The sequence below is a fragment of the Colobus angolensis genome, unplaced genomic scaffold (assembly GCF_000951035.1).
Source record: "Colobus angolensis palliatus isolate OR3802 unplaced genomic scaffold, Cang.pa_1.0 Scaffold122, whole genome shotgun sequence".
Classification (NCBI taxonomy): Eukaryota; Metazoa; Chordata; class Mammalia; order Primates; family Cercopithecidae; genus Colobus; species Colobus angolensis.
The window spans coordinates 2,942,542-2,966,444 of NW_012113364.1; the positions used below are offsets into that span (position 1 = coordinate 2,942,542).

General features: G+C 40.5%; 1 protein-coding gene across 1 annotated transcript in view; it reads left to right on the top strand.

The window, feature by feature from the left end:
- The window catches only part of AUTS2 (autism susceptibility candidate 2), a 1,211,676-nt gene that overhangs the window by 287,155 nt on the left and 900,618 nt on the right, over positions 1-23,903 (top strand). The window contains exon 3 of the mRNA XM_011932306.1: positions 22,930-23,142. Within this exon, the coding sequence (XP_011787696.1) occupies positions 22,930-23,142 (213 nt within the window). The remainder of the gene's footprint in view (positions 1-22,929; positions 23,143-23,903) is intronic.

The following is a 23,903-nucleotide window of genomic DNA, read 5'->3' on the forward strand; positions in this document are numbered from 1 at the left end:
GATAGGTGTGAGACAGTCTTTTCCTCAGAGGGTTTGTATCCTAGGAGTAGCGATAATGATAACTGCATAAGATCCTGATTGATCTGGAATTGGATGCAACTTTTACTACAGGAATTGTCATAAGGATTTAGACCCTTTTCCAGTACATTGACCTAGTAGTATTCACAGGGCTGTGTTAACTTTGAACTTCCGTAATTAGAAAAACGTGTTGGTGAGCAGGTATTATCACATCTTCCCTTGCTTTTCTGTTTAAATACAGTATCCTATTCAGATAGGCAAATCTCTGATGTTTTGTTGAGTGACGTCTACGGGCCAGATCACATAATAGATGATGTGTTTGTTGGTTGCCCCCTGATTAGCTTGGGACTTGTTACCTAGAGGTCCATGGCCCCTCTAAAGTCTTCATTATGTCCCCCGAAATGATCCCCTGACACTTGTTCTAAATATGGTTTATTTTTTGCAGCTTAATGATTTACCTATTTGCCAAATACTAGGATTTGGTTTCACAGAGCATCCTTTTCTACCTCATTGGGTATATAGGCCGTGATTTATGATGTCTAGTTACTCTATCAGTGAATCAGTTAGTGACCATTTTGAGTGTTAAGAGCTTTGAGTATTTAAAGAAGTGTGTGAAAAGGCTTCTGCCACCAGGGAGCTTGCTTCCCTGTGCCTAGTCTAAACCAAAAGTCTTCCAACTTTTTTGATTGTGAACCCCAGTTGGACAAATCACTTAGAGTAAGCACCTCATTTTAAAGTTTTATGTTTATACTACTGTACTAATACATAGATCAGAAAGCACACAGAATTAGAAAGTAATAAAGAATGAGATGCATATTTATTTATTTACTTAAACTTTTATTTTAGGTTCAAGGGATACACATGCAGGGGTGTTACCTGAGTGTATTGGGTGATGCTGAGGCTTGGGGTGTGAATGACCCTGTCACCCAGGTACTAAGCATAGTACCTGGCAGTTTTTCAACTCTTGCTTCCTCCCTCCCACTTCTGATAGTCCCCAGTGTCTTTTGTTGCCATCTTTATTTCTAAGAGTACCCAGTGTTTAGTTCCCACTTACAGTTGAGAACATGCAGTATTTGGTTTTCCTGTTACTGTGGTAATTCGCTTAGGAGAAAAACACATTTAAATAGACACTTTAATGCAGTCTTACCCCTCAGTGGAACATCCTACAGACCACTGGTGTAGACAGAAAGTGCTAGAGGGGTGCTTGGGAGAGAGAAATCATCTCTGAGGCACATGGTGGAGGAGTTGTGTGCAGGACCTCACCAGAGAGTCATGACAGGCCGTGGGGAAGATACAGTTGGTACCATCTTTTGGTGCTAGCAGCAGGGAGCCGTGGAGCTTCCTAGGAGGAGTCACAAGATGGAAGTGGCTATGCCATAGGTGCCTGCATGGCATAGTGGGCTGGGGTAGAGGGTGGGGGGCATGTGTATAAAGAGAGAATGTGAGGGTGACAGGTTGGGATCCTAATCCTAATTCCACAGCAGAATAGAAAGGCAAAGAGGAGGGTGGTGGCAGGTAGGATGAGGAGGTGGTCAATATGTGGACATTTTCTGCGTGACCAGAACTGCTAAGGAGGAAGTGAGTCTTGAAGTCTGCTGGACAACAGTGGTTTGTAGTAGGAGAACCAACCGTAAGGTGGGGGGAGCAGGGAATCTCCCACAGCACCAAGTCTGGTCCTTGGTAGTTACTCAGTAGAAATTTGTTATATGAACACTGAAAAAATATATATTTTATACATTATGTATATATTTATATTTTATATAAACATATATATTTTGTTTGTTTTTGTTTTTGAGACAGAGTCTCGCTTTGTCGCCCAGGCTGGAGTGCAGTGGCGCAGTCTCGTCTCACTGCAACTTCTGCCTCCCAGGTTCAAGCAATTCTTCTGCCTCAGTTTCCCGAGTAGCTGGGAATACAGGCTCACGCTAGCCTTATTATGTCCAGTTTTACTGCAGCTGTTTTATGACTGCAACATTTTTGTTCAGGAAATGGTTTATTTACCCCCACACCTTTTCTTTTAGACTAAATGACAACCAGTGCTCACATCCAGGGTCAAAACTAATCTTTGAGGAGGTGGAAAATGCCCCCTTGTTTCATTGTCTCTCTTGAAAGTGGTACCTCCCTTTCACTCTCCTGCAGGAGAGAGATATCTAACTACTGCTTAAGCGGCCCCAGTGAAAAGGGATGGTTCTTGAGGCTTCCAGAGGTCAATCTGGCATAAGAGGTAAAGAAGAAGACACGTGACTCTCTCTGAGAGGCAGAATTTCTTTCCTTGGACAGGATAGAGCTTTTAATTGAATCCAAATCACATCTCTCATCCTGTGAATGCTGGAGAGCAGTACATTTTTAACTAGGAAGAGCATCAATTATGTATTAGCTATGATACTAATTTACCCTGAGTGTGTGTCTTAGAGCTGGCTTTCATCTCTGCATAGCCACTGATGTAATGCCACTGTGTTTCTATACTCAAAACAGTCGCTCTTAAGATAGGGTGTCCTGCTGTTGAAAAGCGGAGAAAGTAGGGATTGCTATTGCTGTGGCTCTTTCTGTGCTGTTACAGCTGAGGGCCCTTTGGGATACCACCTTAGGGTGGGAGAGCTGTTCACTCGCTGTTGTGCTTTGAGATGCAGATTGGGGCTTGTCCTTTTACTCCAGTATTTGGTATTATTGTGTTCCAGGATAAATCTCTGGAACTCTCAGTTATAGATATTTGAGACTTTCAGTGTGTGTGTGTGTGTGTGTGTGTGTGTTTGAGACAGAGTCTTGCTCTGTCGCCCAGGCTGGAGTGCAGTAGCACGATCTCAGCTCACTGCAGCCTCCCTCTATCCTGGGCTCAAGTCATCCTCCCACTTCATCCTCCCAAGTAGCTGGGACTACAGGTGTGTGCCACCAGGCCCGGCTATTTTTTTTTTTTGAGACATGGTTTTGCCATGTTGCCCAGACTGGTCCTGAACTCCTGGGCTCAAGTCATCCACCCACCTCAGCCTCCCAAAGTGTTGGGATTATAGGCGTGAGCCACTGTGCCCAGCCTGAGATTTTGAATGTTTGCCTCCAGAAAATGTAGGCAATTTCTGTAGCTGCTTATTTCCTCGCCAGTAATATATTTTGCTTATTCCTAGAGTACTAATTGTAATGATGGCCAGAGTGGACTGAGCATTTCCTAGATCTTGACACTCTTCTAAGCATGTTATATATATTAACTTATTGAATTCTCACACAAATTCTATGAGGTAAATACTATTATCATCCCTATGTTACAGATGAGAAAAATGTTAAATAACTTACCTAGTGAGTGTAGCATAGGCTCTGGTACAAAAAGCTGATTCAAACACCTGCCTTGCCACTGTGAATCACGGCCCTCAGTCCTTTCCTGTGAAACATTGATTTTTATCATTTTTGAAACAGGGTCTTACCCTGTCACTTAGACTGGAGTGCAGTGGTGTGATCATAGGTCACTGCAGCCTTGACTTCCCAGGCTTAGACAGTTCTACCATGTCAGCATCCTGAGTAGCTGGGACCACAGGCGTATACCACCACACTTGGCTAACCTTTTAATCTTTTAGAGAGACGGGGTTTCCCTATGTTGCCTAGTCTATTAGTCCATTCTCACACTGCTATAAAGAACTAACTGAGACTGGGTAACTTATAAAGAAAAGAGGTTTAATTGTCTCATGGTTCTGCAGGCTGTACAGGAAGCATGGCTGGGGAGGCTTTAGGAAACCTTCATTCATGGTGGAAGGTGAAGGGGAAGCAGGCATATTTTACATGGCTGGGGCAGGAGGAAGAAAGTAGGGGTGGGGGTGCTTTTTAAACACTTTTAAACAACCAGATCTCGTGAGAGCTCACTTAGTATCATGAGAACAGCGAGGGGGATATCCGCTCCCATGATCCAGTCACCTCTCACCAGGCCTTACTCCCAACATTGGAGATTACAATTCAACATGAGATTTTGATGGGGACACAAAACCAAACCATATCACACAGCTGGGAAAATGGATTGTTAATAGTACCTGCTTACAGGATTGTGGTGGGCATGTAATTCTGGCAGGTGATAAGCTCTTCATTAGCATTCACTGTCATGGTGAACACCACCATCCTCCTCCTCATCATCATCATTATCTATCCAGAGAATCGTATGAGATGCTTCAGACCCCTGACTAAGGCAATCTCAAAGGATAATTTGCCTCAGGTGTCAGAATTGTTTAGCTGTACTCGCCTTTCCTTGCAAATATAATGGCAGAAAAAGAGGAGAATTTAGACATTTTGAGCCTTTTCCAAGCGGGAAGTCAGGTAAAATATATTCAGATAGATAATTTGTTTTCTCCTTGCGCTCTTCTTATCGCTTCCTTCCTCTCTCCCTCCCACCTCTGAGGAGCCTGGATGAGGGTAGATGAAGTAGAGGAGAGGGTGGTGACAATGGTGGTAAAAGAAAAAGTAACCACCAAACATGTGTACAGAACCATTTAATTAAAGCCTGCAGCCCTTTGTCAGCCAGAAGCTCTGCTCATGGTGAGAGAGGCAGAGAGCCTTGTCACTGTCTCTAGAATTATTTGTATAATTCAGCAGCTGTTTCCCTCAGATGCCTACCACACGAGGTTGGATTATAAAGACGTATGAGTAGAATCGCCAAGGTTCAGACACTTGTGTTCACTGTTGAGCTGAGAGCCACTTAGGCTGTTCTTGTACAAATGCATTAGATTATGGTTAAGCAGCTTATGGACATAAAAACACATTAGAACTTTACAGCACTCTATAAATTATAGTTTTTGCAGCATTCACAGCCACAATGCTAGGTAATTACATTCATTAATCTACTAGTAAGAGCACATAAAGTTGCCTCCCAAACGGTACTGTATGTGTCAGTGCTCAGCTGGGAAGGAGAGTTTTTTTCATCTCCTTTTCCCCCATCTTTCCCTGTTCCATTAAGCCTTAAGCCTTGTGCAGGAAGATTTTTGATGTTACATTGAGGTGTTCCCTAAAAGAGTCCAACAAAACCCGCCCCCCCCCCTTTTTTTTTAAATGGTTAGGCTTTGGCAGGAGGCTTTGTAGGTAATACTTTCATGTTGAGCTGCACCTAGTAACTATTTTTGTATGCATTTATTTTGTTTTTGGAAATGGACAGATGTCTCATTTGGAAAGCCAGAAGGGTAAAGCAATAGAAAAGAGACTTATGATAGAATCAGCGGTAGATGCTTTTTCAGGCCTTCTTTTTGCCTGTCTGTGGGAGCAGTTAACATGGTGATCCTTTTAATTTTGGATTTATCAAGAGTACAAGGTATTGCTCTCTTCCCATGCCAAACTTTCCTAAAGTTTCCATCTTTCCATATGGTGATAGGAAATGCCTCCCTCCACGGCCTTCTCTCGGAACTTTCTCTTATTTGCGTGTCTCATAAATTACAGAAGGCAGATTTAGGAAGAAATGCTGGAACTTTATATGGTGCTAGTATTTCAAGGAGCAAATTGTACTTTCTTTGCATTATTTCTCAGGTTAAATAGCCCAAGTGGGCCAGGCGCAGTAGCTCACACCTGTCGTCCCAACACTTTGGGAGGCTGAGGCGGATGGATCACATGAGGTTAGGAATTCTAGACCAGCCGGGCCAACATGGTAAAACCTTGTTTCTACTAAAAATACAAAAATTATTTGGGCGTGGTGGCGCATGCCTGTAATCCCAGCTACTTGGGGGGCTGAGGCAGGAGAATCGCTCGAAACCAGGAGGCGGAAGTTGTAGTGAGCTGAAATCAGGCCACTGCACTCCAGCCTGGGTGACAAGAGCAAAACTCTATCTCAAAAAAAAAAAGAAAAAAAGAAAATAAAAAGACCAAGTGATAGGCTGGGCGTGTTGGCTCATGTCTGTAATCCCAGCACTTTGGGAGACTGAGGTGAGAGGATTGCTTGAGCTCAGGAGTTTGAGACCAGCCTGGGCAACTTAATGAGACCCCATCTCAATGTAAGAAATAAGTAAAGAATTTGTTTAAAAAGTAAAAAAATAGGCCAAGTAATACAGCCATGTTAAAAATAAAAACAAAAAAGGGATAGAGAAATACGGTAACATGCAACCCCAAGGCATGCTATAAGTCCTGGGTCATGCTCAGACCACATATTCTAGGCTTCTGCTTTCAGTTCTGTTCACATGAATGAGGACATGAATGCTAGAGCCACGCAGGTCTGTGTTGAGTCCTGGTATTGTCTTTTCATAGCTATGTGACCTTGGGAATGCTAATTAATAGTAATAAAAATAATTAACTTGGACTGAATTCTTAATAGATCCTAGGCATTATATTAACTAATTTGATCCTACTAGCTGCCTTATAAATTAGGTGATGTTATTTGCTCCATTTTATATATGAGAAAACTGAAGCTTCACAGGGTATTGTGGTAATTAAATGAGGTATTATAAATAAAATAGCCAATATGTTGCTTGGCACATTCAATGACACTCAGTAAACACAATCTTGAGGATATATGGAGAATAGTTCCCACCATGTAACCTTTTAGAATGACTGACAGTTTCCCTTTTTAATGACTGGTATGATTGTATCAGTCAGGAAGAGGAATTCCTCACATCATTTATTTATAATTCATTTACTTTCTATATCAGGAAATATCCCAAGCACTTTCCACAAACTTCATTAAACTTTTTATTCCTGTATTCCAGGAGAAGAAATGGAGGTTTATAAGGGCCAAGGCATTTGTTCATGTTCGTAAAGCCAGAAAGTGGGAAAGCCAGTTCTCAGACTCAGATGTAACCGTCACCAGTAAAGAGTATGGACAGCAATGAAGCGGTCTGTTTTCTTGGAATGAAGCTTCTATGGTGGGAAGTGATCTAAGCAACTGATAAGCTCTTTAAAGGAGCTTGCTTTGTGTACTTCAGGGCAGCCTCAGCTTTGGGGTGGAGCATAGTGTTCCTTTTTTTTTTTTTTTAGCAGGCAGGAAGATATTCTTATTCCCAAAGAACTGAGAAATATTTGGGACTCTCCATGGTACTCAGTGGTGCTGTAAGGTTAGGTAACTGCTGAGAAGAAAACTGATTGCTCTGTGTAAATCAGTATGCTGATGAGGGAATAAAACTGCAGGGTAGTACCAGCGTCAGCATCTTGTTCCCAACCCAGCTCTTCTCCCTCTTGACAAAACAGCTGTCATATTGGACTGCTGTTGAAATCACCAGAGTCTGCTGGTCATCAGAGCAGGGCCGATGTCATCTTTGGGATGAAGTATGCTAGCAACAAGATAAAAACTGGACATGGGAAAAAGGAAAGTCTCCCTCAAACACGCTGCCATCCAAGGCCCAGTTTAAACCGCAGGCTCAATTTTTGCTCCCAAACTGATTTCCCGACTAACCGATCCGCTCATGCACACATCCTCCCAACCTCACACAGCAGGCCTGGCCTTTATCATTTCAGGTCCTGCAGAGCTGTTGTCTCTCACTGTGGTATTGATGTCAGTTTTAACAGCTACCATGTATATTTACTCCTTTACCCATAACAAGTATATATGCGATTGCCAGTTTGTTTAGTGAGTGGTTTTCATAGGCTGTGATGGGGATTTCACCTTTTTGAATATAATTTTCTGAGCCTGTGGTGACATCAGTAAATCCTTCTGGGATGGGGAAAGGTTGATTTCCCTACATTCACATGACATCCTCCAGCCCACTTCCTTGTGGGACCAGCAGCCAATGTCATAACATATGCTTCTTTGTGAGAGCATGGAAGGAAATTGTTTAAAGTGTGTCATCTGTGGGCACAGTTTCTAAGGTAGATACCTGTGAGAATGTATAGGCATGCTTTAGACATGGACAGAATGAGTTATGTACTTAGTAACTCAAAACTCTGCTGAGCTCATTGTGGACAGCTCTTATAGATAAACTAAAATGCAGCTTCTTAAAAAATGAGAGGACATTTTCAGAAAGCATTCTTATTGCTTTCAGCAAATCTATGTGGCTTATGTTTTTATATAGCAGTCATTTTCTCAAATCAGACATCCCTATTGCCTATTAGATAAACACAGAAAGCATAGATTATGAGTTAAAAGTATCGACAGCATTTCAAGTGCTATCAGAAAACATTTAATTCAGTTTAATTTTGTGATAAATCTCATGTTTAATCCTCTGGTTACCCTGTAATCATGTCTCTATTGATCTTTTCTGAATGACTGCCTGCAGTTTAATAAACTTTGCCATTAACCCAGAGCTTCTAAAAGTAGAGATTGATTCCATTATCAAATCTGATAGAACCAATAAGTACCTAAACATCACTAAATCTATCTATAGGAAGCTTTGGCGTAGAGACAAGCTTGTGGCTTGTTCAAGAAACTAGGTAAAAATCTGGATATCTTTGCATGACCTAATTGCCTCACAGCATCTGATTCCCTTGTGCAAACTGACATTCCCTTTCGTCTTTTAAGTCAATGTAGGAGCCAGCTGAAAGGACAGTCTCTTTTCTTGCCTCAACCATAATTGTAGGGTCTAATTTATTCTCACTGCAGATATAGCTTGAAGAGTTTATTTGGTCTGTGTCTCAGGTCAGTGGGTACATCTTAACCACTTTTCTGTGTCTCTGTAAACCTGCAGGATAGTTTCTGTTTTATTTTTACCTGTATGATGCTAAGGGAAAGAAAATTCTGTCTGGATAAATCCTGAAATGGAAGACTGGGGGTGAAGATTGAGAGAGAGGGAGGGCAAGTACAGAGTCATAGCTGTGTGAACAAGCTCTAAGACTTGGAAAACTTTCCATGAAACCCATGTATGTTTCTCATATAGGGATAGGGTATTTGCAATATGTGCTGAACAGGAGTTTCTACTTTTTGTGTCTGCAAGTATTTATAGCTTTCATCATTATTCATTAATATTTATTGAGTCACATAGGCAGAACATATGGAATTCAGGGTCTGGAGTGTATTTACAGCTTCTTATTTTTTTAAGGTCAGAAAGGTGTCATTCCCTGCCACTTCTCACCTCTGAAATAAAACGATGAAGGTTGTCAATTTTACAGAAAAAACAAAGCTTTTATTTTCTGTCTAGGTTTTTATTGACAATGTGAATTTTTCAGGAGGAGTTCAGCTATTTGACTTAGGAGGCATAGCCTTTCCCTAATTACACTTTGGTAGGGAAGTGGAGGTGCACAGAAGGATTTTTATAATGAGACAATACTAAACTGTAATTTAAAATTTTCTTCCAACAAAAGACCATAATCTTGGCACTTAGAAATAAATGTGTAATGACGTGGTGTTAGGCAATGGAAGCAGAGTTAGAGCCAAGGGACTCTGGGTGTGCTGCCAGTTGCCGATTGTCTCACTTTGGAAAGTCACTTGTTTACCAAGCCTTAGTTTCCTCATGTATAAAATAAAAGTGATGTTGCCTGCTTAGAGAGCTATTAGAGAATTCAATGAGGTGATTATTTTAAAAGATACTGTAAACTTTTCCTAATGCTGAGTTGTTGTGCAGACATTAATGGTTATGAAAAAGATAAATTAGTCCTTGCTTCATATTTGGAAATGGTCTGACCTTTCAGTAAATTATGTTTAGTTGTCAAATCAAAATCCAGTTAGGACAAGAGAGCTTGAAGAGTACATATACATAAGATAAGTCTCACAGAGATACTTGAAAGGCCGGAAAATGTGCTCTGGAGGCAAGCCCTCCACTGAATTAATGAATTCTAGCTTACATCTGTTGATCATTTTCTGTGTGCTAAATAGCCTCCCAGGATGATAATATTAGAGAGATTGAAGGAACCTAAGAGGAGGACCCTACATTTATAGGTATTGAGGTAGATTGGTCTCTGCCCTTGAGAAGCCAATCAAAATTAGGTTGAGAAAGGATGTAGCAATTGTTCGTGGAGTACTAGTAGGCATATATGCATTTGTTTATGTTGATTCTGTATGTCACTGCTCTGTAAGAGAAGGAATGCCTGCATGTCTTCAGTGGGAAGTTGACAACAGTTTCTGGAAAGTTGGAAGAAAGTTACAGAATTAGTCCTTTAGTAGTAATTATTCCATAGTTCTCTGGAAACATGACAAAACCTCTTGAAAAACTTGAGTCATAAAGAGACTGTCTCACATATATATATACACACACTTCCTGGTATGCTGTGTAAAACTGCATTTATATTCAGAGCCACATAACACAGATTTTGCCAGAAGTTGCTTTTTCTGCCACTGAATAGCCCTAAACTTTAAATTGCCTTTCATAAAATTGTTTCTTGTCTGCTGAGTGGACAGAATGTCTCTCTCTTCCCCACCCTTCATGTCATTTTCTTTTCCTAAATGGGCCGCTCTGGGAAGTAGTTCTTACTTCTGGCCACCACCCCTGCCTCTAAGACAATGCAACCAACCTTAACCAAAGTCACATATCAAGATGTTCTCTGCTGCCTGTTAATGCAGATTTGACTTGTGTGTGTGTGTGTGTGTGTGTGTGTCTGTGTGTGTGTGTGTCTGTGTGTCTCTCGTTCTGTCACGGAGGCTAGAATGCATTGGTATGATCATGGCTCACTGCAGTCTCAGTCAGTCCTCCTACCTCAGCCTCCTGAGTAGCTGCGACTACAGGCGCATGCCACCATAACTAGCTAATTTAAAAAACATTTTCTGGAGACTGGGTCTCACTCTGTTGCCCAGGCTGGTCTTGAACTCCTGGGCTTAAGCCAGTCTACCTGCCTTGGCCTCCCAAAGTGTTGGGATTAAAGGCATGAGCCACCGTGCACAGCCAGATTTGACATCTTAAAAGCCAGAGCTAGACATATTTATTCGTGGTCTTCCTGGGGCCAGGTGTAGTGGCTCACGCCTGTAATCCCAGCACTTTGGGAAGCTGAGGTGGGTGGATCACTTGAGGTCAGGAGTTTGAGACCAGCCTGGCCAACATGGTGAAACTCTGTCTCTACTAAAAAATACAAAAAAATTAGCTGGGCATGGTGGTGTATGCCTGTAATCCCAGCTACACGGGAGGCTGAGACAGGAGAATCACTTGAACCTGGGAGGTGGAGATTGCAGTGAGCTGAGATCGTGCCATTGCACTCCAGCCTGGGCAATAGAGCAAGACTTCATCTCAAAAAAAACAAAACAAAACAAAACAAAACAGAAAAAGGTAATGGAAACTCAGAGAAGGTTGCCAAAGGGAAGCTAGAAGGCCTCCTCCAGGACAGAGAATTAATCATTTAACATGTATCACTTACAGTAACTATAATAGAATCAGTGAGCTAATTGCTAAATACTTTTAGAGACATTGTTTACTTAAAGTGAAGGTGTGATAGTATGTGAATACCTGGGGAAGAGAAGAAATGGAAACATTTTTAGGGAAGAAAAGGAAAGTATGTGCCTTATTACTAATCTGGATCAATTTGAAGATCTGAATAGATTTTCACTGGCTAATCAGGGTTCTTCTGTGGAATATCTGCAACCACTTTTGATTTTTCTGTCGGTAGTGAGGTACTGAGACCCAGTAAATGATAATTTGGCCTTGATATCAAGCCATGAAAAAGATGTTTAGAACTAACATTTTTTTCATCAGCCTCTTTTCATTTTTTTTCTCTTGAGGTTAATAAGGCGATTTATGTTATTTCTAGGCATCTATTCATCCCTCTTTAGCATATAGGGGAATAGTAATGGTTTATCTGGCATGTGGATGTGGGAATGTGTCTTAATCTGTTTTTGTGTTGCTACAAAGGAATACCTGGGGCTAGGTGCGGTGGCTCATGCCTGTAATCCCAGCACTTGGGGAGGCCAAGGCAGGAAGATTGCTTGAGCCAGAGTTAGAGACCAACCTGAGAAACATAGCAAGACCTTGTCTCTACAAAAAAGTAAAAATAAAAACAAGAAAAAGGAATACCAGAGGCTAGTAATTTACAAGGAAAAGAGGTTATTTCACTCATGGTTCTGTAGACTGTACAAGAAGAATGGTGCTGGCACCTGCTTGGCTTATGGTGGAGTTCTCATGCAGCTTCCACTCATGACGGATGGCAAAGGGGAGTCAGTGTGTGCAGAGGTCACATGATGAGAGAGGAAGCAAGAGGATGGGGGGAGGTAGCAGGCTCTTTTTAACAACCAGCTCGTGTGGTAACTAACAGAGTGAGAACCTCTCTTAGGTCTATTAGAGTTAGACATGAGGGAGGACATTAATCTATTCATGAAGACTCCAATCCCATGACCCAAATAACTCCTCTTAGGCCCCACCTCCAAAATTGGGGAGAAATATATATATATATATATGTTTGTGTGTGTGTGTGTGTGTATATATTTTATTATTATTATTATTATTTTTGGAGACAGAGTCTCTCTCTGTCACCCATGCTGGAGTGCAGTGGTGTGATCTCGGCTCACTGCAACACTGCAACCTCTACCTCCCAGGTTCAAGCGATTCTCCTGCGTCAGCCTCCCAAGTAGCTGGGACTACACCTCCATGCCTGGCTAAGTTTTTGTGTTTTAGGGGTTTTACTATATTGCCCAGGCTGATCTTGAACTCCTGAGTTCAGGCAATCCACCCGCCTTGGCCTCCCAAAGTGCTAGGATTACAGGCGTGAGCCACCGCACCCAGCCATTGGGGATATTTCAACATGAGTTTTGGAGGGGACAAATAAACTGTAACAGAAATAATTAGATAATGTGTTTGAAAGTCTTGTGTGGAAGTCTGAGAGGGGAAGAGAGATGGAGTAGTACAATTCATAGCATGGCCCAACGGCTTCAGAATGAGAGGACATTCAGGGCATCCTAATTTCACAAGTTCATTCTCCTTTAAGTTTTTGTTTTCGGAAATGGGCTCTTGCTATGTTGCCTAGGGTTCTCAAACTCCTGGGCTCAAGTAGTTGTCTAGCCTCAGTCTCCCAAGTAGCTAGGACTATAGGCATGCACTACCAGGTCCAGTTCTAATTCATTCTTTTATAAACAGGTTACTGTGTGTCCTCTACTCTGTTGTCTGCTAGGAATTCTGGCATGATGAAGTCATAGCCGTTGTCCTTATGGAGGTAATTCTGAGTATTACCAGGAAGATCTAGTTACCAATATTTTGATACAATGTAATAAGTACGTTAATTCTTTTCATATCTTTTGCATACAGTGCATAATCAAAAAATGAGTAATGGTTGCTTCAACTTACTTTACCATCAGCAGTGTGCAGTGGCTGCCATTTTTCCACACCTTCTCTGCCAAGTACCTCTTGTCTTTTTGATAATACCCATCCTAACAGGTGCAAAATGACATCTCATTGTGGTTTTGATTTGCATATCCCAGATGACTGATGATGTTGAGCACGTTTTCATGTACTTGTTGACTATTTACATGTCTTCTTTGGAAAAATGTCTAGTCAGATTTTTTTTAAAAAGAACATATTACATGTAACAAGAATAATGGTTAATTAAAGCAAGTATCATTAGAATTATGCATCCTCTCAAATGTGTGTGTATTACTTTAGTGGATTAGATTTGAGTGGGAGGAAAAGCAATCGAAATTTGAGTGTTCTGCTTGTTTTCCTTCAGTTAGCAAACCAGGCTTCTGCCCTTGGGGAGGCCTGAGAATTGTATGGTGCTAGTTTCTCTTCTGGCTGCCATTACACTATCTTCCATTGTATGGTTCTTTTTGCCTTTTTGGACTCACCCTTTGTGTACGTCATTGCCCTAAGCCTTCACTGATGAGATTTTCTGCCTCAGTCATGCTGTGCTCAACTTTCAGAATGTTGTTGTTATAGAGGAGTTAATTTTTTTTTAAGGTTTCCTTTTCGTCATGCTGTATTTCTCAGATTATCTGAAGGGACTGTAATCCAATTTTAGGAATCCTTCAGGGCTGAGAGCCTAAACTGTTTTAAGCAATAGCATCTGGTTGCCAGGGACTCAACTACTTTGAGCGTGTTAAGGTCTAACAGCAGCCAACTCTCAATTATCTGTGGGAATGGGAGACTGCTGGCATGTTTTCAATTCACAGAGTGTGCAAAAATCTCACTTAAACTGATAGTGGTGACCTCATTCCATAGCTGGGTTTAGGAGAGCTTCTCAGTGTCTGGCTTTGTGTTTGTGTTTTGTTCTCTTCTCACCTTTGCCAGTGGCACTGCACCATTGACAGGTGCCTTTTATATATTGAATTTATCTGTACCCGATCTATTTTTTTAAACCTGTCCCTCTCATCTTTATTTAGATTCCATATGTGTATCATTATGTACATTAAGTATGTTTTAATAAATTGCCTCAATTCTTTTACATTTAGGAGCAGTAAAATTTATGTTTTCTTTCTTTGCTTATTGGCTCACGTGTTCATGGGAGGGAAAGTGGCCAAACAGTAATCAGGCTACCAGATAGAAAGATAAGAAAACTTTACAAAAGGTTAGCCTCTGAATAATAATTGAGAACTGCCTGTTAAAAGTGGAAAAAAACAAAAAATACAATATGAACTCTGCCTTGCTACCTTGTCACTGAAAATCAGGTGAAGGCCAGGCAGTGCTCCTCAGTCAAGACATTCATGTCCACAACTGAGTTGTCTCCAGTGGAAATTTCATGGCTACTTTATGGCCTAAAGCCAGTCCTCCCAGAGTGTGGTCGTCCCTTGGTTTTAGGATTCTAAAAGATGAGTTTCTTTTAATGAACACTGAATGTAATCTAGTTGTTAGGAAGGATTATATGCCAGTTGTGCATGATGGCAAGGGCTCCCGTTTTTTAAAAACCAGCTTTATGGAGGTATTATTTACATTCCAGTAAACCGCACAAACTAACAATATATAATTTGATGAGTTTTGACATGTGTATATACCCATGAAACCGCTGTCACAATCAAGACAGTGAACATGTTCATCACCCCAAAAGTTTCCTCATGTCCCTTTGTAATCGCTTCTTCCTATCTCTCCCAGGAAGCCACTAGCCTGATTGCTGTTGCTGTCAATTAGTTCATATTTCCTAGGATTTTATATAAATGGAATCATACAGAATATAATCTGTCTGATTTCTTTCACTTGGCATACTTATTTTGAGATGTATTCATGTCACCTGTATCAGGAGGTTATTTCTTTTTATTGCTGAGTAGTATTTTTTTGAATGGTTACAACCACGGTTTGTTTATCCATTCACCTATTGATGTACATTTGAGTTGTTTGCAGTTTTAGAAACATTGCACATCTGCTAGGAGCATTCATATGTAGCTCTTCATGTAGACATGTACTTTAATTTCTCTTGGGGAAGTACCTAGGAGTAGAATGGTTGGATCATATGGTCCATGTACTTAGAACTTTTAAAGAAACTACCGAACTGTCTTCCAAAGTGGTTGTGCTATTTCATATTCTCACCAGTAGTGTATGTATGAGCGTCCTCTGCATCCTTGCCCACTCTTGGTAGGCTCATTCTTTTTTATTTCAGCCATTTTGTATGTATGTAGTGGTATCTCATTGTGGTTTTAAGTTGTATTTCCCTGATAACTACTGATGTTAAGTATCATTTTATGTATTAATTCACCTTCCAGACAGATTTTTTTTTTTTTTTTTTTGAGATGGAGTCTCGCTCTGTCGCCCAGGCTGGAGTGCAGTGACGCAATCTCGGCTCACTGTAACCTCCACCTCCTGGGTTCAAGCGAATCTCCTGCCTCAGCCTCCAAGTAGCTGGGATTACAGGCACGTGCCACCATGCCCAGCTAATTTTTTTGTATTTTTAGTAGAGACAGGGTTTCACCCTGTTAGTCAGGATGGTCTCGATATTCTGACCTCGTGATCCATGCACCCTGGCCTCCCAAAGTGCTGGAATTACAGGCGTGAGCCACCACACCCGACCCCAGATATCTTCTTTAGCAAAATATCTTTGGCTTATTTAAAAAATTGGATTGTTTCCTTTTTTAGTTTTGAGAATTTTTTTTTTTTTTTGAGATGGAGTCTCGCTCTGTCGCCCAGGCTGGAGTGCAGTGACGCAATCTCGGCTCACTGTAACCTCCACCTCCTAGGTTAAAGCGATTCTTCTGCTCAGCCTCCCGAGTAGCTGGAATTACAGGCGCCTACCACCACACCTAGCTAAGTTTTGTATTGACCAGGCTGGTCTCGAACTCCCAACCTCAGGCAATCTGCCTGCACTGGCCTCCCAAAGTGCTGGGATTACAGGTGTGAGCCTTCGTGCCTGGCCCAAGAATTTATTAAATTAATATATTCTATATCCAGAACTTATCAGATATAAATTTAAAAAAATATTTTTCCATTCTGTGGCTTATCTGTTAATGTATTTTTTACTCTCCTGGTAACTGACAGAACAGTCACTTTATTTTCTTGACAGTGTTTTGAAGAGTAAAATTTTAATTCTTGATGAAGTATAATTTATCAGTTTATTATTTTATGGATTATGCCTTTGGTGTCATACCTAAGAAATCTTAGCCTAACCCAAGATTACAAGTTTTCTCTTAGAAGTTTTATAGTTTTAGGTTTTACATTCAGGTTTATAATATAGTTTGTGTTAGTTTTTTCTATTCAGATTCAAGTATGGATTAAAATTTTGCATATAATTACCTATTCTATCACCATTTGTTTAAAAGACTTATTTTTCTGTAGAATAACTTTTGCCTGAAAATCAGTTGTTGATATATGTGTGGGTCTCTTTCTGGACTATTCTGTTCCTGTGATCTTTATGCCAATACAGTGATGCAATTTTAATGTGGTGTGAAAGATGGCAGTACAGAGCACCTGACTTGCGCCTCCTCTAACCTACTTTACTATAGTAGTTCATTGATTTGCCTGTTTCCCTGGATAAGCAGCCTGAGTTTAGGAATTCTTTCTTAGATATTTCCAACAGATGGCAATGTGTATGCACATAGTAGGTGTTTTGATATTTGTTTTTAAAAGATCTGAACCTTAGGGATTACTGTTTGAATGCCATCCTGGATGCCTTGTACATTTCTACAGATAGTAGTCTTCTCTACTTTCTCAAAAGTTTAGACTCTGAAAATCTGTTCATGAAGTCCATTTGCTCAAAAGCCCAAAGTTGGGGACTGTTGTGAACATATCTATCTAGAGTTGGTAGTTTTCTAATGTTTCATTTCTTATCATTGGAGACTCATTATTGGTGGGATCAGTGTTTGTAAAACCATTCAAAAACAAGTACAAATGGTATACAATAAACCAGCAAGGGATTTGACAGACCAAAATGACAGGACACAGCCATTATGTCATTGATGGGGACAGGCAAAGCAATTTTTTCTTTTTCTCCTGGCTTCTTTGCTATTTTCTTTAACAATTTTCTTAAAGGTCTACTAAGATCAGATAACTAACCGAAGAGGCTCTGTTTAAATTGCAAGCCCCTCTCACACATATACACGCAGTTGGACACATGCAGACATGTATACCACAAATGCTTTGTAAGTGATGGACTGCCCTCAGGTTAGTTTGCTTGGAAAAATCAGATGGAGACTTTCTATAATCCACTTCATGCGAGGCAGACAAATTGTGCCCTCATTTTCTATTGTCTCTGGCTTCATCTGTAATCAGCAAATGGAGCCCTGCAGCTTACATAGTGTTTCATCTGCAATTTGTTACTCTCCCTTAGTTTGCACAACACTGAACTATCTCATTTTGAAATTCAAGAGCAGTGAGGAGGCCTTTGGTGGAAGATTGTAATTTGGGAGAAGGGAAAGTCAAGAGCAAGATCGCCTATTCTGAAGAAGACTGGGTGTTGAAGGAAATTGCCTTTATCAGTCTCTGAGCCTCTCCACATATGTGCTACTGTGACCCTGCCCTCCATCACCAGTGACCTAAAAATCACATAATTTCAACTATTCTCCAAACCTCTTCACATCTGTTGTGCATGGCTTGTACACTTACCCCCTCTATTGCCAGCCGATATGTCTAAATCTTTTTGCCGCTCAGCCATCCTCCTGTTGGTGGCTCCCTGGCTTTCTTGCTTTCTTTCCTGCTGCTTTTATGACTGTCAAATGAATGCCTTAAAGCATTTTTTTTTTTTTTTTTTACAGATTTCTTTCTTATCCTTCTGCCTTCTTGCCTTTCTTTCCTAGTTCTTTCCTTATCTCCCTATAGTAGGAAAGAAGAAATTTTCTCATTTCCAGAGATGGGGAGTCCAGACAGAAAAATTTGTACCAACAGATCTTATTAACTCTTAGCTTCCTTTAGCCTCATCATTTATTTTAGTTACTTTTCCACAACTGTCACTCTGTTCAACCTACTAAATAAACATTCAACATTTGCCACTTCTTTGGGTCTTCATTTTCCTGTGGGGGCTCCTATAGACATGTCCAAATCCACATGCTTTTCTTCTGTTAATCTATTTTACATCAATTTAATACTCAGGCTCAGCTTAAGTATCTCACCTGAGATGAGAGTTTTCTCCCATCTCAGGTGTTTCTGGTGATAATATTTCTTTTCTCCTGTCTCTTTTGTATCTGTTGTTTTTCAAGTGCCTTTAGTTTCAAATAATCCTTAGGCCTAAATAAATAGCATGTTTTGGGGTGGCATGTTCTGCCACTCTTCTTCATTTACTAATGCTTTCCTTGCAAAATATGAGATACAATCATCTTATTTTCAAAAAAGTCTTCAGGTCGTTCTGACGGACAGTTTCTCTTGCGAACCACTAGCCTAGATCATGGTAGACGAATGAATCAACAGGCCTTTGAAAATTGCCATTCATTGATCCCAAAAAGTTATTTTATATACCAGATAATTTCCCTCCCCGTATTATAGCAATACTGGAGACTGCCCAGGTTTCCTAAAGGAAGTTCTTAAATTAGTGCTACTGGTTAGTTGGTGGAGGAAAGCATTGGTGGGTGTATATATACACACAATTACACATGCGTGTAGTCATGTACGCAACTCTTGTGACTGTTGATAAGATGATTACTTTATAATCAGTCTTTGTCTTTGATTCTTAATGCTTATAATAGTTTTTTTGTCATTTTTCCCCAAGACAGTCAGTGAAAAAATTAAATGGTTGTTTTACTTTATAAATAGTAAGCAGTCAGTACATGTTTGTAGAGGGAATGAACAAACAGGGGTCTCGTTTATTCAGTATTTCTACCAAAAAGTCTATATAGTAATTTGTAAATAAAGATCTACCTCTGAAAAAAATAAAGATAATTTCTAGTCTTTGAAAATATAAACGTGTTACATAATAGAAAGTTTTTTAGACTCTTCATTTCTTCTTACCTCTTAAGCCACCACCTCTAGACACAGTTTGATCCTCTCTCTCTTCTTCCCTCCCCCAGAGTGGAAAATCTTAATATTAATTGGAGCTAAGATGATTGTACTACTGCTGCTAAGACTTCAGCAGGTCTCTTACAAGCTAATATCACGGCATGGGGTCCATTTGCTCTGTGTAGCTATTCTGCAGTGCAGTGAGAATTCCTTGATTAATATGCTACATGAAAATAAAATGGATTTGGAAAAAATTATAACATACTCTCATAAATATTAATTCACATTGTATGGAATTGCACGTAATTTTCAATATACTTTGGAAGCACCTTCAATATGAAAGATTTGGTCTCCAAAGAGAATGGCATAATTTTTTTAAAAGCACAGTGGATACGTTATTAAGCATCATATATTTATTAATCTGATACTCTACATGCATATGATGCAGGGCAGTAGGTGGGTTGTGTGACAAAGAAAGAAGTTTTATACCCTATGGGGAGTTTTTATATTACACTTAGAAGTGGTGTAATTTAATCACATTATATAGAAGCAGCCCATGATGGAACTCACCTGGCTCCCTCTGCTAGTGTTGCCATTATTCCTGAGTGTCTTTTTATGGCAGCTATTTTGGTTACATGTGAGACTAAACATGGAACATTTTTGAGCTGAGCAGATGCCTGGCATAGCTGACTGAAGTTGTGGACACTGGACACAGGAATTCAATTCAGCAGCCCTTCATTGAACGTTTACTATGTGTTAGGCATAGCATGCAAGGCTGTGAAATCAATGGCCATGTGCGCTTGCTTTGATCTCGACTTGTCCCCTAAAACACTTTTCATCACATCCTCATTGCCTCAGGAGAGCTACCTCTCCGATGGCAGAGGGTTAATCGTCTGTAGTGCTAGCAGCTGGAAGTTAAGCCAGAAGCCACTTATTTGCCTTGTAGACTGGTATCTTTGATATCTTCTTGCTCTAAGGATAAGGCCTTTCCCCTTTTCTGTGGTTTCTTGCTGTTTGCTGTGATCCTTCGTGTATACCAGCAGTGCACACTAGATTCCTTGGTTTCCTGCTTCTATCACCTTTTCTGGCTTGCTACACTGTATATTAGAGACAGCTTAGGCTATTTTAAAATCAGTATTGTGCTTTATAGGTTTGGATGTTTTAACTAGTTGACTCCTTTTTTTATGTATTTATTGACCAATACATTGACCACCTATTATTTGCCTGGCTTATGTGAAGCACTTATGTGAAGCACTGGGGTTACTGAGATGAACTACTTAGTCCCTGCCCTCTTTCGCATTCTTTCAAGAGATTATGCACCCAGCTGCCTCAAGGCCTTTGCACAAGCTCTTCTCTCTGTTAAGCCTTTCAGATCTAGGTCAAATGGCAGTCATTTTCTCAGCTCTGACCCTCTCCTCTGGACTATATTATTTCCCTTAGTTTTAGCACCCATAACCTATCCTTTAGCACTGTTAACTTAGTTTGCAATGATATATTTGTGTGATTTGATTACTATTTGTCCTGTAAATTCTAGGCTCTATGAGGGTGGTGACTTTTCCCCACACCATTATCCTAAACATAGGTCAGTGCTACGTTTGTACTTGGTGTATACTAGGTACACAAAACATAGTTGTTGAATGAGTGAAGGCCTGAGAATAGAGTACTTTGTATTATAAGAAAGGTCTCCCTGAGTGGGCAACACTGCTAAGAGTCATTGAACTAGGAAAGGGAGGAGTGTGTAAGAGAGGCCTTTTGAGGCCAAGGCAAATCAGTGTAAAGGCCTGAGTTAGTTTGTCCAGGCTGCATTAGCAAAATGTCATAAACTGGGTTGCTTATAAACAAGAAACATTTATTTCTCACAGTTCTGGAGGCTGGGAAGTCCAAGGTTGAGGCACCAGCAGATTCTGTGTCTGGTGAGAGCTTGTTCCTCATGGATGGTGCCTGTTCTCACGTGGTAGAGGTGCAAACAGACTCCCTTAGGCCCTTTATAGGGGCACTAATCCCCTTCACAAGGGTTCCACCCTCGTGATCCGATCCAATCAACTCCCAAAGTCCCCCATCTCCTGGCCAACCTGGTGAAACCTCGTCTCTACTAAAAATACAAAAAAGAAATTAGCTAGGTGTGGTGGCAGGCATCTGTAACCCCAGCTACTCAGGAGGCTGAGACAGGGAATCGCTTGAATGGGGAGGCGGAGGTTGCAGTGAGCCGAGATTGTGCCATTGCACTTCAGCCTGGGCAACAAGAGCAAAACTCGTTCTCAAAAAAAAAAAAAAAAAAAATTCTTGGGAGACACAAACATTCAGATCATAATAAGGCTCAAGGTCTCAAACTAATAAGCATGGCTGATTTGGGGAGAGACATCAGAGAGTACCATGCATGTAAAGTTGGGAGTGCTGGGATATTGGAAGCAGCCGAATAGTTACCTTGAGAAAATTGGATGTGAAAGGGAGGAAAAAGAGCAGTATTTTAAGGAGAAATGAGTAAAAGGAAATTTCTATTTTGGTTTTGTTTTATTTTTAAATGTACATTTAGATAGTAAATTGTTCATTTAAAAAGAAATAATATAATTGGATTGTTTGAAATACAAAAGATACATGTTTGAGGTAGTGGATACCCCATTTACCCTGATGTGATTATTACACATTGCATGCTTGTATCAAAACATGTAATGTAAGCCATAAATATATATGCCTACTATGTACCCCAGAAATTAAAAAAAATTTTAAGTGCATTTAGGACTGCAGAAACTGAGGAACTGTGATGAGGCTTCATGAGGGGGATTTTCTGTGTTAAGAGGATTAGATCCACTAGTTTCCAAATAAGTCAGTGCCAAAACATTTTCATTTTATTGCTTACTCTGTGCATCATTTCTCACAGGGCAGAGGATATTTGCATGTATGTGGTTTGTTTGATGTTCTGAGAGCCCATTTTACACGTGGTCTCAGAGTTGTAGTGACTTACTCCATGTCTCATCATGAATAATATCAGTGTCTGGACACTAAAAGCCCAGGTCTTTTGGAACCTTGGTGTGAACTGAGCTGCCTGGAGGCACAGAACTCTATCAGGTTATGTGGCCTGAAATGCTCACCTGTAGCTTCTACAGATGCAGTTCCCCATTCAAGGACATTGATTTCCCATTTCCTACCCACCTCCCCATCCCCAACCACACACAGGAATAAATAAAAAGTTGCTGTTGATCTTGGTGGTAATATTGTTGTTACATTTTGCAAAGAAAATGGAAATAAGGATGCTTAGAGAAACATGTGGTAAAAAAATATAATGCATTAAGGAAACATTTTAATCATATGAATAGATAGTTCCTTTCTTGCTGGCTCACACCCACCTGGACCTGATAAATTCAGTTGGGTGCTATTTCTTTTGAATTGAGCATGCACTTAGTGCTCATTTTCTGAAACATAAATGATGTACCAACATGGGAAATGAGTAGATTACACTTCCTTGGGGAATGTCATTGTGTACTGGACCCAACACCAAATCAAGCAGAAAGCTACTATCCCAGGGAGCAGTGAAATCACTTTTGATGCATATCCTTGTGTTTTGTTTAGTTTCCTACCCAGTAATAATAGAAAGGATATATATATATCTATATATATATATGTATCTATATATAGATATATATATATATATTTGTGATGGCATTAAGGGTTCAGGAAAATTGAAAGCCATGTTTCTTAGTTTTAGGTCTTCTCCATATCCCACTTTCCTATCCCTTTTCCACTTAGTAGTAACACCCTTTAGTATTTAGCCTGTATTTTGGGTGTGACCCTAGATACCTTTGTAACCACCACTTCCCTTTCCTTTTCTTCTTTCCTACAGAAAGATGTAGCACTTAAGCCTCAGGAACGTGTGGAGAAACGCCAGACGCCCCTGACCAAGAAGAAACGAGAAGCACTTACCAATGGCTTGTCCTTTCATTCAAAGAAAAGCAGACTCAGCCACCCACACCACTACAGCTCAGATCGAGAAAATGACCGCAATCTCTGCCAGCACCTTGGGAAGAGAAAGAAGATGCCGAAGGCACTCAGACAGGTGAGGAAACTTGGGTTCGCTCTCTCCTGTGGCCGCAAAATCCCTTCTTTAGGTTCTTCCTCCACTGTGGTTCTTCGTCACAGGTGGAGAAGATACCCTTGGTGGGATGCTGAAGTGGTTGTCCAACAAAGCTGTGTGCGTGCTTTTAAAAGAATCTAAAACCCAATCTCAGTGCTTTTTATGAGGATTTGAAACTTCAGCATGGGCCCTTTCAGTCAGATATGCTTTGTGCAACAAAGCTTGATGCTAGTGGTACTGGTATTTAGGGCAGACCTGTCTTAATAGTTGTCAAGATGGACTGGCTTGTAGGGGAGATATCTTTGCAATTAGGATAAATGGAACAGGTAGATTTCATCACGTACATTGTTCATCTCATGGTTCTAAGGTGCTAAAATGATTGCTTGTGTGTGAGAAGTGCCTTGCTAAGATTTATATTTTCCGGGGAAGCTCAGATATTGTGGCATCTGGGAAGGCAATGGCAAATAAATGAATTTGCCTTTTGGTGTCTTAGTTGTTCTCCATAGGCTATAATTAAAGACTGTCTTTGTGATCTGTTGATTGTATGAACGTCTGATAGTGAGGCTTACTGGCCTGTTAATAATTAGGTTTCAATGGTCCACAAGAAAGTATAGCTCTTGGCATTTGGGAAGCCTTTCTGCCTGTGGAAATCCCCACATGAGATGGATTAATAATGAGATATGAAGCTGTTTATAGCAGTTTTTCTGCACAAATCCAGAGGCTTCAGTGCCTGTCAAGTTAGT